We start from the raw sequence: 18,901 nt of genomic DNA, 5'->3' as shown, positions 1-18,901 counted from the left end.
TCCTAACAGGATTTGACCCTAAGACCCACAGCATGACCCTCATCCCAAACAACACTATCATCCTGTCTCTCATGCATCTCCCGCGTCCCAAATGGCATATCCATCCCCTTCATAGCGTCCTGCTTCTGACAGGAGCCCTGGGAAATAGTGACGTTTGGGACAAAGCCAGTGTGTTTAACAGGACCCAGATTACCACCCTGCTCTCCGCAGCAGAGTGGCTAGCAAGCTAATGCTAATGCCCTCTGAGCTAAAGCCACTTAAAGCCAGAAGGTTACAGAACCAATTGTCTTTTCCTCCCTCTTTCTTAGTCCGCATCTCAAACGGCACCCTATTCCCTCCATCAGGCCGGCCCCATAAGGCCCCCATCAAAGGTAGGGCACTATATAGGAATTAGGGCTCCATTCAGGATGCCAAACTTCTCTCCCTACCAAAACACTTGTCTTTTTTCCTGCTGACTCCTCTCTCACCCCTCCCTCGCTTTCTCCCCAGGGAGCTTGTGGTTTTTGAAAGGTTTCTCAATGTTCCTAATCCTTCCATCTCTATGTGTCTAGGAAAAAAATATATCCGCATGAAATTCAAGAAGAGCCCAAAGCGGCCAGGTTAGAGGTGTGCGTGAGAGGTCATAAAAAAAAAAACATATCACTGGCGTACATCGCAAGGCTTAATGGAACCTCTACAAACTTTAATTTTAACGCCTGTATAACTTATGAAGTGGCTAACAACTCAAAAAATACATTTGAAGCTAAACTGAATCTTTGGCCCATAGTCTTTGCATGAAGAGAAGAAGGTAACAGCAGACAGTGCTAGAGCTCAGAGTTAAATCCAAGCTCCCATATGCAAGAAACATGCCTAAATATTTGGATGGAGTGCATTTTAAGATAAATGGGAAATCTGAGAAGTTGGAGGTAAAATTTATTATAATGCATGGCATACACTTGCATCTTGGAAAATACACAGATTTCCCCAAATTATAAAATTTCATTTTCAAAATGTCTTTTAAGCATGGGTTGAATTAAATGTCTGCTGGAACACAATGATTAGCATTCAGACCCTAACAGCACATAACAGAATTACGTAACAGAACCCAATAGCATAGTACCAAGTTCCTGTAAATCCAGCACATTTATCCTTTATGTGGCCAAAACTCAACAGCACATGCCAGTAAGCAAAACACACTTGTAGTTTATCCAACAATTCAACACCACCAGCTGTAAAATGTGTTCACTAAATAAGGATCTAAAAGCAAATCCCCACTAAACTGATTGATGTTGCATGGATGTTTTACTTGTAAAATGAGATTACTTGGGTGAAGACTTGCTACAACCCCATTGGGGAATCGTTGCAATTGGGTTGGATACATGTGTGAAGAGAAAGCATTTGGTTAAGAAAAAGACAACTTTGGATTTTCTTACGTCATGTCTTTATTGTGTGTAAACAAACTCTGAAAATAGCATCAGCCAGGTTCTTGATAATCGGCATCATTAACATGATCAATATAGTACATAATATCATGATTTAAACATGATCATTATAATAAATAACATGATATTTTTTAAATAACTATCACAGCTATTGTCACAGTTCTGTCGAGCAGGGTAACCATCTTAAAGAGCTGTGTGCGAATCTTTGTGTGTGTGTGTGTATGTGTGTGTGTTTATTATATTATGCCTTTAGTCTGGAGAATGGAGTTTGTTGTTAGAGTTTAGGTTTTTGGCAAAGTGACCCTTAATTTCAGAGTCTGATGAACTTGTGGAAACTAAGTTTATGCATCTGCGTGCAGTTTGAAGAAAGTTACAACAGCATTAGCACAATTACTGTGAACTTGTAGTCATTGCAGTAATGCTAGTCAGTTTTGGCTTACAAAAGGGCGTAGTTAGATAAAAATAAGTAAAGTCCGACTACAGAAAAGGGCCTCATTATCAAAACCCAAACTATAACATTTAAAATGCTGTGTGTGTGTGTGTGGGGGGGGGTTAGGATTAGGACACATCCATGTGTCTAGTGTCTTAATGGGTTAGTAGGTAATCAAATAGTAACAACTTCTCAGATTCCTGTTAAAGTAACAAGGGTTGCAAAAATAACCCTATTAAATCAACAAAACAAAACTACAAACGTTCTCCAAGAATCAATAGTGTAGTGTTATGCACACAAATGCAACATAATATCTGCTTAGTAATAATTACTTACATAAACAACAACAAATATATGTACAATAACAGAAACTGTAAAAAAAAGAAAACTATTACCACGTTCAGAACCAGTGACAACGTCGTGTTATAAGCTTCCGTTTGAATAGGTAGTGTACTTATTTTCTTTACTGACCATTTCATTGCCACTCCAACGCACAGGGTTTACAACAACCGACATTTTGTTTATGGAGGCTATATGTACTTTGCCTGACTACTCACACTGCTATAACAATCAATACATAGTCCGAACCTCTTAGAAGTAATTTATGCGGATGTGATAACCTACTGGTTTCTGCTACTGGTTTCTGCAACCAATAAAGTCAATCAAAATAATTTAGTTTTCCCAAATGGAGAAAAACGGAAAGAAAGCAAAATCTAGACTCATCGTGAAGAAGGAATGTTACTAGGCATGGCGTTTAGGCATGGCGTTTAGGCAGATCATGTGGATGGGCAGCCCGGCAAACCATTGGATAGTGGGCTCACCCAAAGCCTGTTGCACACCGAGCATCAAAACTTTGGTCACTTAAAGCTCTCTAACACATGGGTTACACAGACAGCTTATGTTGACTTTACATCCAACTATTAGATGGACATCGCCATATTAACCACATCGTATTCATCTAAGAGCATAATAAAAATATGATCAGGAGTTCCCCAGTAACAAGTTCCTGTATATGAGTTAGTCTGCCTGCTACCTGTCACCCACACTTAAGCAGTTCTCACAATGGCCTTTTGTTGGCATGTTTGGGGGAGGAATGGGCGCGCAGCAGACTAGTCAGACAACGATGAGGCTTTCAAATCTACTTAGTGAAATCATACCCCTTCTCTGTGGCTAAGGCTGAGCAATGAAGGCGGGTAAGACAATCAAACATTGCTGGCATTTTCGGAAAACTAAATTGGGACAACAAGTTTCCATCCAGAGTTTTTATACAAGTGAAGTCATGTGTGAACACCTACTAAAAATGTATTCATTTATATTATTTTCCTGTTTGTAGAATAACAGTGGAGACATGAAGTATGAAATAACATGCAATCATGTAGTAACCAACAGTTTTTGATCAAAACACATATTGTAGATACTTCAAAGTAGCCACCCTTTGCATTCTCCCAACCAGCTTCATGAGGCAGTCAACAGCAACGCATTTCTATTAACAGGTGTGCCTTGTTAGAAGTTCATTTGTGCAATATCTTTCCTTCCTAATGCATTTCAGCCAGTTGTGTTCTGACAATGTGGGGTTGATATACAGAATATCATCATTATGTCTGTATTGTAGAAGTCCATATTATGGCAAGAAGAGCTCAAATACGCAAAGAGAACAGACAGTCCATCATTAAGACAAAGGTCAGTCAATACGGAAAATGTCAAGAACTCTGAAAGTTAATTCAAGTGCAGTCGCTGTGATTTACTTAGAATTCAAGGCACACACAATCAACATGGCTACCACCCCATTCTGCAGTGATATGCCATCCCATCTTATCTGCATTGGGACTAATTTGTTTTTCAACAAACCAAGTGCTCAGCATACGTGGGAACTCTTTCAAGAGTCTTGGTAAAGCATTCCAGGTGACAAATTCATGAAGCAAGCTGTTTGAGAGAATGCCATGAGTTTTTTTGGGTGTTTTGGTTACTACAAATTGTGTTATTTCATAGTTTCTTACCTATAATTTTAGCAATGGGAATAATATTAAAAATAAAGAAATACTCCTGAATGAGTATCCAAACTTTCGACTGGGACTGTAGGAATAAATATATATTTTGCCACACAAAATCAATTATTTTAAAGTGACAAAGGTTTTGTTAGAAAATATTTTTTTCAATAAAAACTGAAATAAGTATTCAACCCACTGCTGAAAGATCTTTGGTCAGGCTGTCAAGTGAAGCAGCTCACGTGAAGCAGACTAGTAAGAGGGTACAAAATAATATCCAAGTATTTGGATATGCCAGTAAGCAGTGGGATCAATAACCAAGGAATGGAAGCTGCATCACACCACCAAGTCACTGCCAAGAGAAGTCTGTTCCTTAAAACAGCACTCAAACAAGAAACATGTAAGAAGTCACAGGAACACAACAATCACTTTGAAGGAGCTCCAGAGTTTAACAGCTTGGAGCAGTGCACTGGCCAACCATATGAAGAGCTCTACATAAAGGGTGTATTGCAGGATGCCAAGAAGCAGTTACTCAAAAAGCCCCATCGCTTGAAAGTCCCCAAGCTGGGATGTGGGAAAAGGTTTCGTGGTCAGAAAATTTGAAGATAGAGCTACAGTAAAGTCTGATTGCAGCTTTAAGCTGTCGGGACATTTCTCATCAGCAGGGACTGGGCATCTTGTGAAAATTGAAGGAAGAATGAATGGATCAAAATACAGGGAAATACTTTAAGAACTTGAAGGAAATTCAACTTTCAGCAAGACAATGATCCCAAGTACAAAGCCAAAGCAACATTGCAGCAGCTGAAGAACAAAAGGTTAAATGCCCTAAAATGGTAGAGTAAAAGCCCAGATCTCTATCAAGAATCTGTCCCCATTTTAAAATTGCAGCCCACGATAGTGAAAGGTACCTGAGCCAAACAGTGTGTTGAGATGCAAGCAACATATTTCAGTCTTATAATTAAAAAAATATAATCACCCAATATAAAACAAATGTCACATTAAAATAATTGATATTAAGTTACTGAAAGAAAAGAAAAAAATACTGGTGTGATGGCAACAGGACAGGTAAAATATTAACACTCACACACATTTCTTTGTTAGAAATGGTGTGATCTTTCTTGGGTCCCTAAAATTGTGAGAAACTGCAGTCAAATTATTTAACGCGCAAATATTGAGTGTTAACTTGGCGTCACAGGACGATTATGTTCTGTGGCCCTTCCGCTAAGTCTTGGGATAGCATGCACTTGACTACATTACCGATGAAATAAGTTATGAACTTCACAGTAAAGTGCATGTGGATCATCTTGATGTTCTTAAAAGATTATTAGGCGTATTCTGGTGACATGATTTGACAAAAATAGCTTTGTTTATCCACAAAATTCTCATCATGTAGTCCAGGGAAGCCTACAAGCCCTGTTTGCGTGCTGTTGGTCAGATTGCACAGATTTGCTATTTAACACAACATTTAATTTTTGTGACGAAAGCTATTGATAAGAGTTGACAATGGGAGGGAAACACAGATACCTTAGATTTTCTTTCTATAAACTAGCACACAGGGATGTACGTTTTGAGTATGTTTTGATCAAAGATCTGTCCCCCGCTGGATGAAAACAAAGCTCAAAACACCTATCAGGAGAGAAGGCAACCCATCATCGCATTTCTTTGACTTATGACTGTATGATTGACTCGCAATTAGAAACATTGGTTCAGGACTGCATACTCTCTGAAAAAAAATCACAGTTTAAAATAATGTATTGATGTATAACAAAGCTTAAGGCATCCAAGCTACTTTGGATCAGACAAACAGTGCCACAGCCTAAGCACTGTAGAAATTGTAGGAGGACAGGGAAGGCGTGGAATGTAGGGTGTGTTCATCTTTCACTGGACTTATTTTAGAGTTTCAGCTCTTTCTAAAATTGCTTTGAGGGTTTACCAAAAACAAATTAACCAATCTCGTCAAATGCCCAAAAACGACATAAAATTAGGGTTACCAACTTGCAGTCTTATCCGAGTGCTAATTCATCATTTAAGACTTTGCTCAACTGAGCCAAGCCATGTTATGTTCTGGCCTGAGCAATGATTAAAACAGGGAAGTAGCAGAACATGTTAAAACAAACTAAACCCATTACTGGCCATAGGATTATAATATATCATCATTACTAGTAATGTATCAGTCAAGCTACTGCTCCACTGGAAGTACTTCATTATCACCCCATTTAGAAATAAATTGAACAACATACTAAAGGAGGAGAACTTCTTGTTGGTTTGATTTAAATAAATATTATTTTAAAAGCTCCCATCTCTCCTCAGCCCCTGCTGGGTTTCCTCTGGCTCTGTTGTGAAGCCCCCTAGGTACAGATCTAGGATCAGCTTCGATCCCCCCATTCCTAACCTTAACCATTAGCGAGGGAACTGCAAAACTGACCCAAGATCAGCCTCTAGGGGCAACTTCACCCCACTGATGTGTGCGGATCCGTCTATGTGAAGTTCTGCAGTGGCTCGCTAACACGCATGCAGGCCCAGTATAGAGCCCGGCCCAGTGTCACGAATACCAGCAGGATCAGGACAGCCCAGGAGGCATAGATTCCCCCGTAGTCCTGGGCCTTCACCCATGTGCCAGCCTACAAAAACAGACACAAAGAGATGGAGGGTGTTACACATACCAGCCTACAGGCAGAACATAGGAACAAGACGGTATGAAAGGGTATGTGTTCTTGATGTGTGGTGTCTGTCAAGCAATGTGGATGAACAGCCTGGTCACTCACCACCAGCCCAGCAGTGGAGATGCTGAAAAGCAAACACAGTAGAAAGCACCACAAGCTCCGCCTTCGAGGGTACCGCTGTCCAATAGAGGAGCTGAATGTCGAATGGCAAAAAGAGAAATTAAACAGTTTTGAATTTTATTTTTTTAACCATTAAATAGATATATAGACTGTAATTATTATAAAAATGTGTGATTTGCTTTAGCTGCTAAAATGTTTTTCTGGTAGCGGATTCTATTTGGACGAAATTAGGACAGTTCCTGACTAAAACAAATCTTGCTTGACCAGTGTAAAGTTTTAAACTTGTAATTGTCTATATATGGACACACTATACGTTTTAATTGAAAGGTTAGGATAGCTGTCAAATGTCTGTATTTTTAACAGACTTTCAACAAGGGCTCTAGAACGCAGGAAAACAGAACTGGGTCAAAACATACTTCTATTTACCTTTTGAGTAAATTGTATTATTTATGTAAAAATCCTGGAAACATTGCCTCCAATGTCTGTATCATAAAAAAAGATGTGCATCTCCATGAACGCAGTTTGTAAGAAGTTACGCAAATTTGCAGCACACACCCTTTATATACTCCTGCAAAAAGGTAAAAGGATAAGACAATTCTGGACCTTTCTAAAACACTACTTTAAAATAAAAAAACGGAACTTGAAAACAAATGTTCAATAGGCATATCTATTTAGGCTATACTTACTTTCAACACTCAATGAATTAGTCCTCAGAAAGGCACTAATTGGACATCGTTCTCATGCCCCATTATGAAAAACAATCTCCCCCGGCCAACAGTATATCGACCAAACAATCGCCCAATCGACTGAATGGGGTCAACACTAGTTTAAATTATTAGTCGCTGAAGCAAGTCACACTAACAAAAAGTTGTGTAAGAGTCATTAAGCGCCACAGTCAATAAGAAGCTTATCCTAAAGTCTAACGCAATGGCTAATGGTATAAGAATCTGACCTACTACATTGCTCAAATAACTTCTTACAGGTCACAAGGGGACACATTTCAGGAAAATATACTTTAGACATCAGTGCTGGACATTAGAAGACAGCTCAGTATACAGGCTTGAACAGATTAATGGATTAGTAACTAACATGGAAAGTAAGCATTTGAACTGCAAGTCACTCTGTTTTGAGCCTCATGAGTCTGCTTTGTGAGCATACTGTATAATGACTTTAAATCATCCCAGGATGAATGCAGATATATACTCACACTTTCCTGCAGTGTGGGCACCTGGCAAGTGTCCTGTCAGTAAACTCTGTCCACTGAAACAGGAGACAGTCATCAAATAACACCTAATTCTGTTCAGTATACAATATTATATAATACACAAATACAGTAGAATAGTCAACAGTTTAGCCAAATAAAATTCCAGAGCATACTAACTGCTTTGCTGAACACTGGTTCTGTCTTACTGTTCCACAACTCGCAGCATTCTCTCACCCTTCTCAAAACCCATCGAAGAGGAAGGTCCAAAGAGAGAAATCTTGGACCTTCCTCTCAATACAGTTGCAAAAGGCCTGAGAAGAAAGCCAACTTAGGGTCCCTTATAGCACAAATAACAGAGCGAGGCAATGCCAGGGGTGTGGGTTCTATTCCTGAAGAAAAGGAATGCCCTCACTACTGTAAGCCAATGGATGTGTCTTACAGGAAAATGACACCGTTATACATAGAGGGAAATGAAGGCAGGGTCATACCAGGAAGGTGTTGCTGCAGTGTCCACAGGAGACCCGAGCTCCAGCCGGCTGGGGGTCAGGGCTGGCTGGACCAGGGTGGACTGGACCCAGGTTAATTATCCTCTTACTAGGGGAACACGAAGACAAAGCTCAGCATTCAGACTACAAAGGAGTGTTCCTGGGTTTAAATACAGCGAGAACAGCCCTTCCAGGCTTGTCGACAGACTACCTAAGGATTAATGGTAAATCTGTCATGATACAACGCAATGTGGGAGATAAGCAACATCAGTTCTGGTTCTTCGGAATAGGATACGAGGCTCATAGATTTCCCCATAACTTAAAAAGATCGGGTGTCTTTGTTCGGGATCTGCTTTATATCTCTTTCCATAACATAGCCTGGGTAATGACAACAGGCAGTACTATTCTGATATTTTATTTCACTAATTGGTGTTTTGGTGAATCAGATGAGCTCTAAAAATGCTTTGATTTAAAATGTGACTGCCGAATGTGGAGGACCAATTAATATCCAGGCAGTGACAGTGACCAAAATAGCATCCTACTAACTACACAGGGCACTACTTTTGACCAGGCCAGTACACGACATAGGGACCAGGCCGCCATTTTGAACGCATGCCTCATGATAAAATAAAATGAGTCCGAATATTTAAAAACTAAATAAAGAAATACACAGTTGACTAGAAGATAGTGATGAGTTCTACTATGTGGTGATAAGGAGTACTCCAAGATAGGGCATCACAGTCCGATTTGGTAATTTATCAGTCCACGTATGCCCTCCAGTTTTACTCCATTACCCAAGAAGGTAATGGAGTAAAACAACAACTCTCCTAATCTTTTTCCCCTCAGACAGACACTATAAGGTACACAAGCTGAACAGGTACAACCACTTATTCAAGTCCAGCAAATCCTAAAGGTAATGAGGAAGTAAGAGCTGTGTTGAATATGGGAATGTGCCAATAGACTGTACACGGCCACGGGAGAAATGTTCAGGGTGTATGATTACAATGTGTACTGTGTTGAGGGTGTAACAGATTACTGTAAACAGCAGGGATGAATTTAAGAAAATGCTATCCTTTGGGGCAACAAAGTGCATCCTCTCTTATCCCAGATGTTTCCTGACACAACCTTAGTTCCCTCCAGAGACCGTGTTCAGAGTTCCGTCCCGTTGCTCTGGAAAGGAATAGCATCTGCGGCTGCCATGTCATCTTTTTCATTAAAAAAAAAAGACCCGGTTGTCTACCACCCTCAAATGTTGTTGTCTGTGTCCCAAACTGCGCCCTTAATCCTGATGGACTTAATTCCCTGTAGTGCACTCTGACCAAGGCCTATGTTCCAGCCCCCCCCTCTCCCCTCTTACCAGTAGGGCCGTGGACAAGCAATCCTCTGGGAGGTGACTTTGCAGATGAGCAGACAGTTACAGGGGCAGCGAACGTACTTCTTCCCGGCAGGTGCATTCTTAATGGGCTACAGAGGGAGCCAGAGAGCCAGAGGAGGAGAGACAGAAACAGGCGAGTGAACACATCGAACGAGATGAACCAGAAGGGTTGGGGTCAGTTCCGTTTCAAACATTCTGGGGTTTCTGGAATGGATTCCCAACATGTCACCATCAGCTTCAAGAAAAGCAGAAGGGGGCTACAAACAGACGCCTGGCCAATGTCCCTATAATGGGATAAAACATAAGCTTACATTGTCAGCTACAGAGACACCTTTTGACATCTTCAGTCTGCCGGACAAAAATCCAGAGCTACTCACTAAAGGGAATTCCTTTTATTTTCATCACGTTTTATTCTCACTTCCCAATTTTTGAGTCCGACTTGAGTTTACGGCCTTGCTGCAGTGCAGCATCTGTCAGGAGCCTCGGGAGAGTCACTGACAATAGCATCTCACCAAGCCATTCTGCATCTCACATAGTGCAGGTTCAACCAGGAAGTATTAGCCAGCACCCACATGCCAGGAAAAGCAAGCGTTAGGCAGCCAGCAACCACGACTGAACAGGCAGACCTGACCTACCACTGGATGTCGCACAAGTCCAACGAGAAACAACAACCCTTGTCTGACACCAACCCAGGACGGTGCTGGACCATTTTACAAAGCTACATGCCGGCACTGTGGTTATGACTCAGCAGCGATATCCGGCTCGTGTGCGTTTAATCTGTACTCAGACTACCCTGGCGGCTTAATCGATGACTGCAAAATCACATAACGATCACATTACACAACAGAACTGAATAACAGCACAGTAAGGTATGACGTTTCTGTAAGAAAAGAAATATCACCTCAAGGTGTTGAATGATGGCCATGTCTTACAGTAACGTTACACTATGAGATTATACACGGCTCTGTAGGATACGGTGACCATTAGGTGATTTTTCAGGCACTGATTCTGCTTTGATCTAAGACTAAAGACAGACTGTGCCAGGGAATCTTGCAAAGGGACTGAGCCAAATGTCTGCACCCATGGAGGAAGTTGTCAAAAAGTGACTTTTAGGACCTAAATACAAACACATTGAGAAAGTATAGAAAGTTGAGGACAACCATGTCGCAATCATTAAAACACTTGCACAATTAAGTTTAATATAATTTCTTACAAACAGGGTTGTCTACAGTTCGATAAAAATAAACCACTAAGTCATAAAACATAACTACAACATTCGACTTTCTTCTGAAACAACAGTCAAACGTTAATTTCTTGAATTGAATTAAGCCCAGTCCGGGCATGCAGGTCTATGACCACCAGATTCAACAGGCACAGATGTACTGAAGTGACGAAACTATAAATTGAGTATACCCACCGTAGCCTCATTACAGACTCCACATTTGACCACATGCTGGTGGATCTTCCCTTCCACGCTGATGAGGCTCTGACACACCCTACAGCTGATGACTGGAGCACTGCCACTCTCTGGGGAGGTGAGGGGGGAGTACGGGGGAGGGTCCTCCCCTAGCAGCACCGAGGGCTGGGTGGGACTGGGGAAGGAAGGAAAGCCTGAAATGCAGAGAGATGCAGGAAGGTGAGGACACGAACGTTTGGTTGTTTAGCAGACACTTGTGTTTGCAATTGATGCATTCAATTGAGGTAGGAATGTCCACCACGTCACAGTTGTTCCATATTACAATGTTGTTCAACAAAGGCACCATCAGCCAAATGTCTGCTATTAAATAGTGACAAGAGCAATGGCAGTAGAGTAAAGAATTAAGAACGGGTTAAACACAGTAAGTACAGTTCTGTTTTTTAACCTTTTAAAATGAGGATTAACAAGAAAATGGGATTTGAGTCTCGAGTTTCAACTGAAAAGGAGCTTTATGAAAGGACTGCTGGAATGCAGGGGCTGTATGTGTGTGCTTGGGAGGGCTGAGATAATAGTACTATTATAACAGAAGGAAGCAATAACCACTATACAATTTGAAATATTTATTTTGCCATGAAATGGAGGGATTATGTGCATGATGGTATTTGAACTTACACTTGTAACGGATAATGTGTACAACGTGTTTTCTTAGGTACAATAACCTTTTTGCATTATTTCATAAGCTTCCCAAGTGGTCAAGATCAGTGCCAATCAAATCAGCTGCTTTCGTTATGGTTACACGCAACATACAAGATTAGCTAGCAAGCTTGCTCGTTAGAAGCTAGTTAGAGTCAACTACGAACAGACGTGCGGTAGATATTCAAATGTGGTACAAATATAAAAACAAAATGTTCAATGTCTGTAGACCACTATTACAGAACTTGCAATATCATCACACGTGGATCATCAGGCTATGGTAACTTGCACTGCCGTACGTTACCGTCACGGATCAAATTATTAGAGTTTGCTAGGCTAGTTAGCCAGCCAGCATCCTCTCGCAGTACACGGTCTGACAAACCTTGCAAAAATCACGAATGTTTGTTTAGTGATTTGATGTAACATCTCTGCAATTATTAATACACAAACATTGCGAAATCACAAAAGGTAACAAGAATATTACCAGTAAATGAGTCGGTTATCTAGCCAGCTAGTAGTACTAGGGGTGTGTAAACAGTTTGGTGAGACTCAAGAGTCCCTGTCCAATAACATTAGCAGATAGCTAATGCTAACTAATTGGCTTGCATCAACTGCTGGCTGGCTAGCTAGTACCATAACTGAAATCAGTGCAGATAAAACCCATGTTCATCAAACTAAGCTATCTTCGTGTAGCTACATCAGACAGCAACCTGTCGGGGTCTTGCTCCTAGAACCACAGACAGGGACCGAAGACGCTTTGTCAGGTAGCTAGCTACTGCCATGTCTAGGTCAGGTGGGAGAACATCCATTGATACTCACTTTCTGGTTTATTTGGTAAACCATAGGGAGCCGAACCAGGTGACACTCCGCCATTACCGCCACCAAGAACACCATCTCCAAGGTCTGCTAGTAACGGGGACCTCTCTCCGTCCGCCATACCGAGAACAAGGCGTGAGGGAGTAGGAGACCGTGGAACGCAATGATATGGAGCAGTTGTGTCCGGGATTGTGTCAGAAACGTACGAGTCACATGATCAAGCGTTCCGCTGCAGCGACCCTCGCACCCAATCACAATTAAGGCCTACAACTAGGCACGCTAAAAAAAACAAAAAACACCTACAACAAAGAGTTTATAGCATAACGAGAAGAAAACTACTTAAATACGATTGTAACTATTTGTTTTATTTAAAACGGTCAGATATAAAATATGGAATCCATAGCTGTAGTCATTTACAATACATCTCCTGCTTCATGAGAGATAAAGGCTTTGCACACATCTGGGCACACATGTATACATTTCTCAACTCAAGCCTGCTAGAAGCATTGTTAAGAAAAGCATAAGATATACTGCAAAGTTAATAGGTTGAAATGCTGCAAAAGAGTGGTAGTACAGTTTGTATTAATTTCCAACTGGGTTTGTTATTCATTGCAGGTTGATTTGGTCCATGAGGCGATTCATGGGTAAAGTGACTTCCAACTCCTGTCTTTCACTGTAGAAATGGGCTTTTCCTTCCTGACTGTGAACTGGGTGTGGAAGGTGAAGACCTAGTTTACTGCGGACAGAGAAGAAATTACTTAATGAATCAACAATATAAGAGAAAATGTCAGCAAGAGAATTTGTCTGTGTGTTTCAAACATACAGAGAAAGCAAGAGAAGAAATATGGGATTTTCAGTAATGGCTAAGATAACAAGTGCTTTTAAATAGAATAGAGATCAAACTCCTTTTGATCTCTATTCTAAAGGTGCAAGAATGGAGGTCAGAAATTGGAGGCAACGTTTTCTGGCAATTGATAGATAGCTTGGAACTCTTGAGAAGGATCATCATCACAACCATCTTACTAGTTTGGTGTTCGCAGATCAAGGAATTTGTCCTTCACATCCAGGACTACATCTGATGCTTTGGTGCCTGGCATTTTGATTTTAACCTGTGAACAGGAAGGTTACTTTATTTTGTGTTTAGAATATGAACTGAAACAGAAATGGAATCTTACAGACATAAGGTGAGTTTTATTATAATAATTCATAAACATGGAAACAGGAAAAATAGGTGGTAAAAAGGAACAAAAAGCCCTTTGTCTCTCCCCTAGGTCAACCTGCCCAAAGTCTCTGAAACTCCCAGAATGATTAGCAGCAATAGACTTCCACAAACTCTGATAGGATTGCCAAAGATTCCAGACCAGAAACTATGCAGATTAGGACATAGGTTAGGACATAGGACAAACCTGTCGAGTAATGTGTCCTCTTCAGTTTGACATTCATCACATAGGAGAGGGGAGATCTTAATGTAGCTTAGTCTTCAAGTACTGTAGTCAATGTATAATCTGGAATTAACTGAGCTTGTATGAATGTATTATAAACCAACCTCCAAATCTGACAGTCATTTCAGTTGAGGTCCAAGCATTTTCAAAGGGGGAGATGTTTTCCTAGTCTCTAATCAGCAGATATCTGAAGTTATTTCTATGGAGGTCATAGTTTTCTCTGAGTTGATCAAAGAAGGTAAAAGTCCCTTTTAGGTACATATCCTTTTGGTGGGGATCCCCCCTCTCCACCGCGATCAAAAGCATTATTTACATTGGAAGGGGTAAAGGAACGGTTCCTATCTATTGGGAGCAGATTGACATTGGTGCAAGGTCAAAGTGCACATTAATTTGCTTCCAAATACAGATTGTGCTGTAGTAGTATTGTACAATTATGATAGGGGACACAAACACTGTGCCAACAGAATACGGGTGGCAATTCCCATGTTCTTTACATAGCACATCATTTTTTGGGGGATCTGTTTTGGCTTGACAGTCCAACTCTTCTAAACAACCTAATTCTTTGGGTTTTCCAAAAATAGTATGTTTGTTTTAATTTTGTACTTTTGAGGAAAGGTTTTCTTTAAATTGTTTGAAGTATCATTTTGTAACTTCTCAGATTTCAATCCCCAAATCTTTCTGCAGAAATCTTAAAAGGGAGATGTTCTATCCATGAGCTGATCAAGCCAAGTAAAGCTGGGATACTGATTTCAGAGTTGGTTACATAGATGATAATGTCATCTGTGTAGAGAGACATTTTTGTCAAGAGGCTTATTCAATATCATCAGTCAACATATATTAAAGAAAAACCTCAGACTGAAGAATAGGATTTTGTTAGGAAAAAAGCAGTTCTGATCCCTATTAATTACTCTGCCCACCAACAAGCTCAGATATTTAGCAAATTTGTGTAGAGGAGAGAAATCAGTCTACATGACCCTGTTTTCTTCTGGATCTCTGCCTTTCTTATGTATAATTGCAATAACAGCCTCATCCAAAATAAGCAGCAGTCCTCCCTAATTGCTGGCCTAGCCAAAACATTTTGTGCGTGTAAAATGAACAAACATAATTTGATTGAAGAATTAATTGGGGGCTACAGCCCTAGGGTCTTCTTCCTCTTTATAATTTAAGTATTTTATTGTATTTCTCTGTTACCTTTAGATTCAGGGAGGGGAGATGTCAGTCCTCCATACAGTTACACATGTTGAGGATTAGCATCTGCTTTTGATGTCTGTAAAACTGACAGATGTCCTTGGGAGATGAAACTATTTCCGCAGTAGCAGACTTTATTTTGTGGATCGCAGTCGTCAAGCCAGTCATTTCAGTGGTTTGTTACTGAACTCTACTGGTTTTGTTTTGTATGAGAAAAGGATTTACACATTCTACCTGACAGTTTCAGATTGTATTACGGCAGTTAAAGGTTCTTACATTTCTTTAGTAGGATGACAAGCGTTCTTGCTATCTAGTAAGTGCATTTTTCTTTCCAGCTCCACTATTTCTGCCTTGTTTTGATTCATTCTGGATTCCTGTAATGATAGGCCTGTAGTGATACAGCCCACAAGATAAGCCTGGGTTTCCCACTGCAGTGATGCGGAGGGACAGTGGACTGGTAAATATTCACCCATCAATGCCTTTTATGTATTTTGTTGTTTAAGAATAGGGTATGAAAATTGATTCAATTTGGATTCACTCCAGTTGGTAGATCATGGTACCCATATTATGGGACTTGTGAGGGCAATTGGTTGCACAGAATCTTGTTTAAGTGTCTTATAGCAATGAATACAGATGCTATTAAAAGTTAGTTTTTATTGTTGTGTTGCAATATAAAATGAAAATTGAGATCCTCTCCCTTTGATTAGGACCACTTTGAAATTAAAGTGCAAAATGTTGTTTTAATGTGAAGACAGAAGGTAAGTAGGCTGTAAACATTTGTTGGTTGGAATAATACTCACTCCATTGCTTTTCATATCTTGTTCCTGTAATGTTTGCCTTCTTGGCTAATTACATCAATATTTTTCAAGTTGTTAGGGCAGCTTTGGTTACTAGCTTTTTAAACTCCTTCCACAAATTTTACCTGGCCATTAGTGGACACTCAGTATCTTGTTGTTAAACCAGTCCAGTGTAGCATTTTCTGTTTAGGATCACCATCTTGTTTAAGGTGAATCTCCTCTCCAGCCCAAGGTTTCTTGCAGACTGCTGCAGGTTTTCCTCAATTATTTTGCCATTTTGGCTACATCCAGCACGTCCTCAATCATGGGACGTTTCACAGTCTCTGACAGTGAAAAACATCCCGATAAAACACAGCCGCCGCCACCAACATGAAGAGTTCCTTTGAGTGTGATTTATTTTAGTCAAAGACTAGGCTTAATCTGTGTCTGCAAAACTAGCGCATAACGTTTTTCATTTAGGCCAAAAGGGTACATTTCGGTCTCATCCGACCAGCAAGCATTTTGCTTCATCACTGTTGTGTCTTCCACAAAATCCAAATGGTTTTTTTGTGCCAGTCTTCCATACAGCGGGATAACCTATATAGACATTCTGTGTTTGCCTGATATTGAACTAAGCTACCTCGTCATATACTACAGGTACCACCCCTAATGGGCCTCGGTAAAATGTATTCATTTTACAGTTGTCACCCACAGTGGGTCTCCTAGGGTAAAGTGTAGTCTTACAGTTGGCATTGTTAATTGTTTGGAGTTATGTTTAGTCTTTTGACATGTACAGCATTTCCACTTTAATCCCCATTTCAACATCACTGTCACATATTAAAACCTATACTTAGGTCCATAAGTTATTTAGTTCAGAAAGGGGAGAGATGTAGCTACATAGTTACCAGCATGCTGTCACAGCACATGGAAGAGGGATCCTTTCCACTCATCCCAAGAAAAATGTCCTCCGTCCCAACACTCTGCTTCAACACTATGTCGTACCTGAACAAAAACACATTAAATCTAATTGGTAATCATTATAATGGCTTATTACGCACACACACACACACACATACATACATACATGCAGGTAAGCCAAAAAAAATTACATTGACCTGTGGGAGTTGAATTTTCACTCTGATGCTCTGGCAATATTTACAGTGTCTTTCCTGCCAATAAAGCAATTTTGAAATGTGAAAACATATGAGTAACTGTTTTAAATGTTTTCCTATTTTTGGTGACGGCAAACTGGTCTCTCATGTAAGGCCCCTTATTCATACATACATATATTCAATCATTTTGATTTGGGTCCACCGGTTTTGTGAAAAGCAGTGAACTATGGAATGCACAGGTGACTTACTCAGGTTGTGGCCGTGTGTCTGTGAGGTCATCAAACTGCGACCCCTCTATCACCTCCTCCTCACACCAGATGGCTTTACTGTCCGCTTTGGCGTAGGCTGTTGTACCTATATTATATACACAGCTGTCAACTGCATGTTTGCACGTTATATAGGGCATATTGTGTAATTTTGTCACTTACTAACTGGATTTGCAATGACTCAAAATAAATTTTTATCTTGACATTAACCCAGCAAAGTTGCTGTACCTGTTTTGTTGGCAACAGATGGAGGTGCATGAATATCACCGGGACTCATTAGGGCTGAGGATTTCATATTCTGTTCAGAAAACATTTTAAATAATGTATCACTTTCATTTGCAATAATGTTAGAAAGCAAATAGAAAGTAATCAGTGACACTACTACTGCACTGTTATATTGACTGTACTAATGCATAATGTTAATAATTTACTAGCTCGCTAACTTGTTTACTAAGAAAGTTTGCTAGTTTACAGGAACATTTACGTTGTTGGATAAGTGTAACTTATTTCAGTGACGAACGTCAGCAATTACTTACTTTACAATCATCTTCATCATCGTCTCCCTGCGTGGATAAGAGGGCAGAGAGCGCTTGTAGATTATGGAAAGACGACAACCCCTCCATTGTGAAATAAAAATGTTTACAACAAGTTAAACAATATTGCTGGATACTTAAATGATCGTGTTAAACTTGATGGCTAACATATATCTCTATGGTTGATAAATGCGACAAAAGCATCTTTGTTTACATTCACAGCCACTGCATAAGAAACGTGCTGGTCTGCTGTTTCCAAGGAAACGGTGACTCGCTCAGCTTTTTCTGATGCCATAGAAACCGGTACGACGTCATCACCTTGTGTTGACGTGTGGGAGTGGTGAGAACCATAGGATGACAATAATCGCCCTATTTTCGTAAACGGAACGTAATTTAACATAATAAAATGTACAGGGCTGTAGTGACTTAATTTTTATTGAAAGATGACGGGCTCTGTTAACTGCCATAAACACCCAAACCAGTGCAAGCAACAAGCTAGGCACTTTGGGCCCACCACATGGACAAAATAGGTATAACTTGCGATTACATACTGATTGTTTAACAATCTGAGTGTTATATACGCAACACGTGATTTGTTTCCCCAGCGTGTAGGTTATCTTTTCCTTTTCAACAATACACGTTGATTTAGTTGCTCATTACGTACGGGCATTGACCATTTGTTATACACTCAGGACAGTTAATTTGTATTTATTTAATTGACATTCACAGGCCAGCAACCACCTTGGCAAGTTTCACAGCCTCTGACAGTGAAAAACATCCCCACAACCTACTGTTAATAGTAACCACTTCCATGCACCGGACCTACCACTAGAAGTGGGTAGAGCGTCACAAGATGAGGCAACGCATAACCAACACCAACCCCAGAAATCCCAGATGGTGCCATTGTGTGTAAACCCTAAACACTGTTGTTTGTAAAAACTCCAGGGGGACAGCCATTTCAGAGATACTGGAATC

At 40.3% G+C, this 18,901-nt stretch overlaps 2 protein-coding genes across 2 annotated transcripts; both read right to left on the bottom strand.

The window, feature by feature from the left end:
• Window positions 1–896: 896 nt before the first annotated feature.
• pip4p1a (phosphatidylinositol-4,5-bisphosphate 4-phosphatase 1a) lies at window positions 897–12,817 on the bottom strand. The gene is made up of 7 exons (XM_010894557.3): window positions 12,613–12,817; window positions 11,101–11,294; window positions 9,666–9,772; window positions 8,312–8,417; window positions 7,827–7,879; window positions 6,602–6,692; window positions 897–6,457 (listed from the first exon to the last, which is right to left on the bottom strand). The coding sequence occupies exons 1-7, from the start codon at window positions 12,728–12,730 to the stop codon at window positions 6,314–6,316; spliced, it is 813 nt and encodes a 270-aa protein (XP_010892859.1). The 5' UTR covers window positions 12,731–12,817; the 3' UTR covers window positions 897–6,313.
• Window positions 12,818–12,953: 136 nt separating this feature from the next.
• Window positions 12,954–18,172, bottom strand: dnaaf6 (dynein axonemal assembly factor 6). Its single transcript, XM_010894558.4, has 6 exons — window positions 17,930–18,172; window positions 17,622–17,691; window positions 17,376–17,481; window positions 16,921–17,017; window positions 13,633–13,718; window positions 12,954–13,345 (listed from the first exon to the last, which is right to left on the bottom strand). The coding sequence occupies exons 1-6, from the start codon at window positions 18,014–18,016 to the stop codon at window positions 13,216–13,218; spliced, it is 576 nt and encodes a 191-aa protein (XP_010892860.1). The 5' UTR covers window positions 18,017–18,172; the 3' UTR covers window positions 12,954–13,215.
• Window positions 18,173–18,901: the final 729 nt, after the last annotated feature.

Source organism: Esox lucius, chromosome 3, assembly GCF_011004845.1.
Source record: "Esox lucius isolate fEsoLuc1 chromosome 3, fEsoLuc1.pri, whole genome shotgun sequence".
NCBI lineage: Eukaryota > Metazoa > Chordata > Actinopteri > Esociformes > Esocidae > Esox > Esox lucius.
This window is presented reverse-complemented; position numbering and strand designations above follow the sequence as displayed.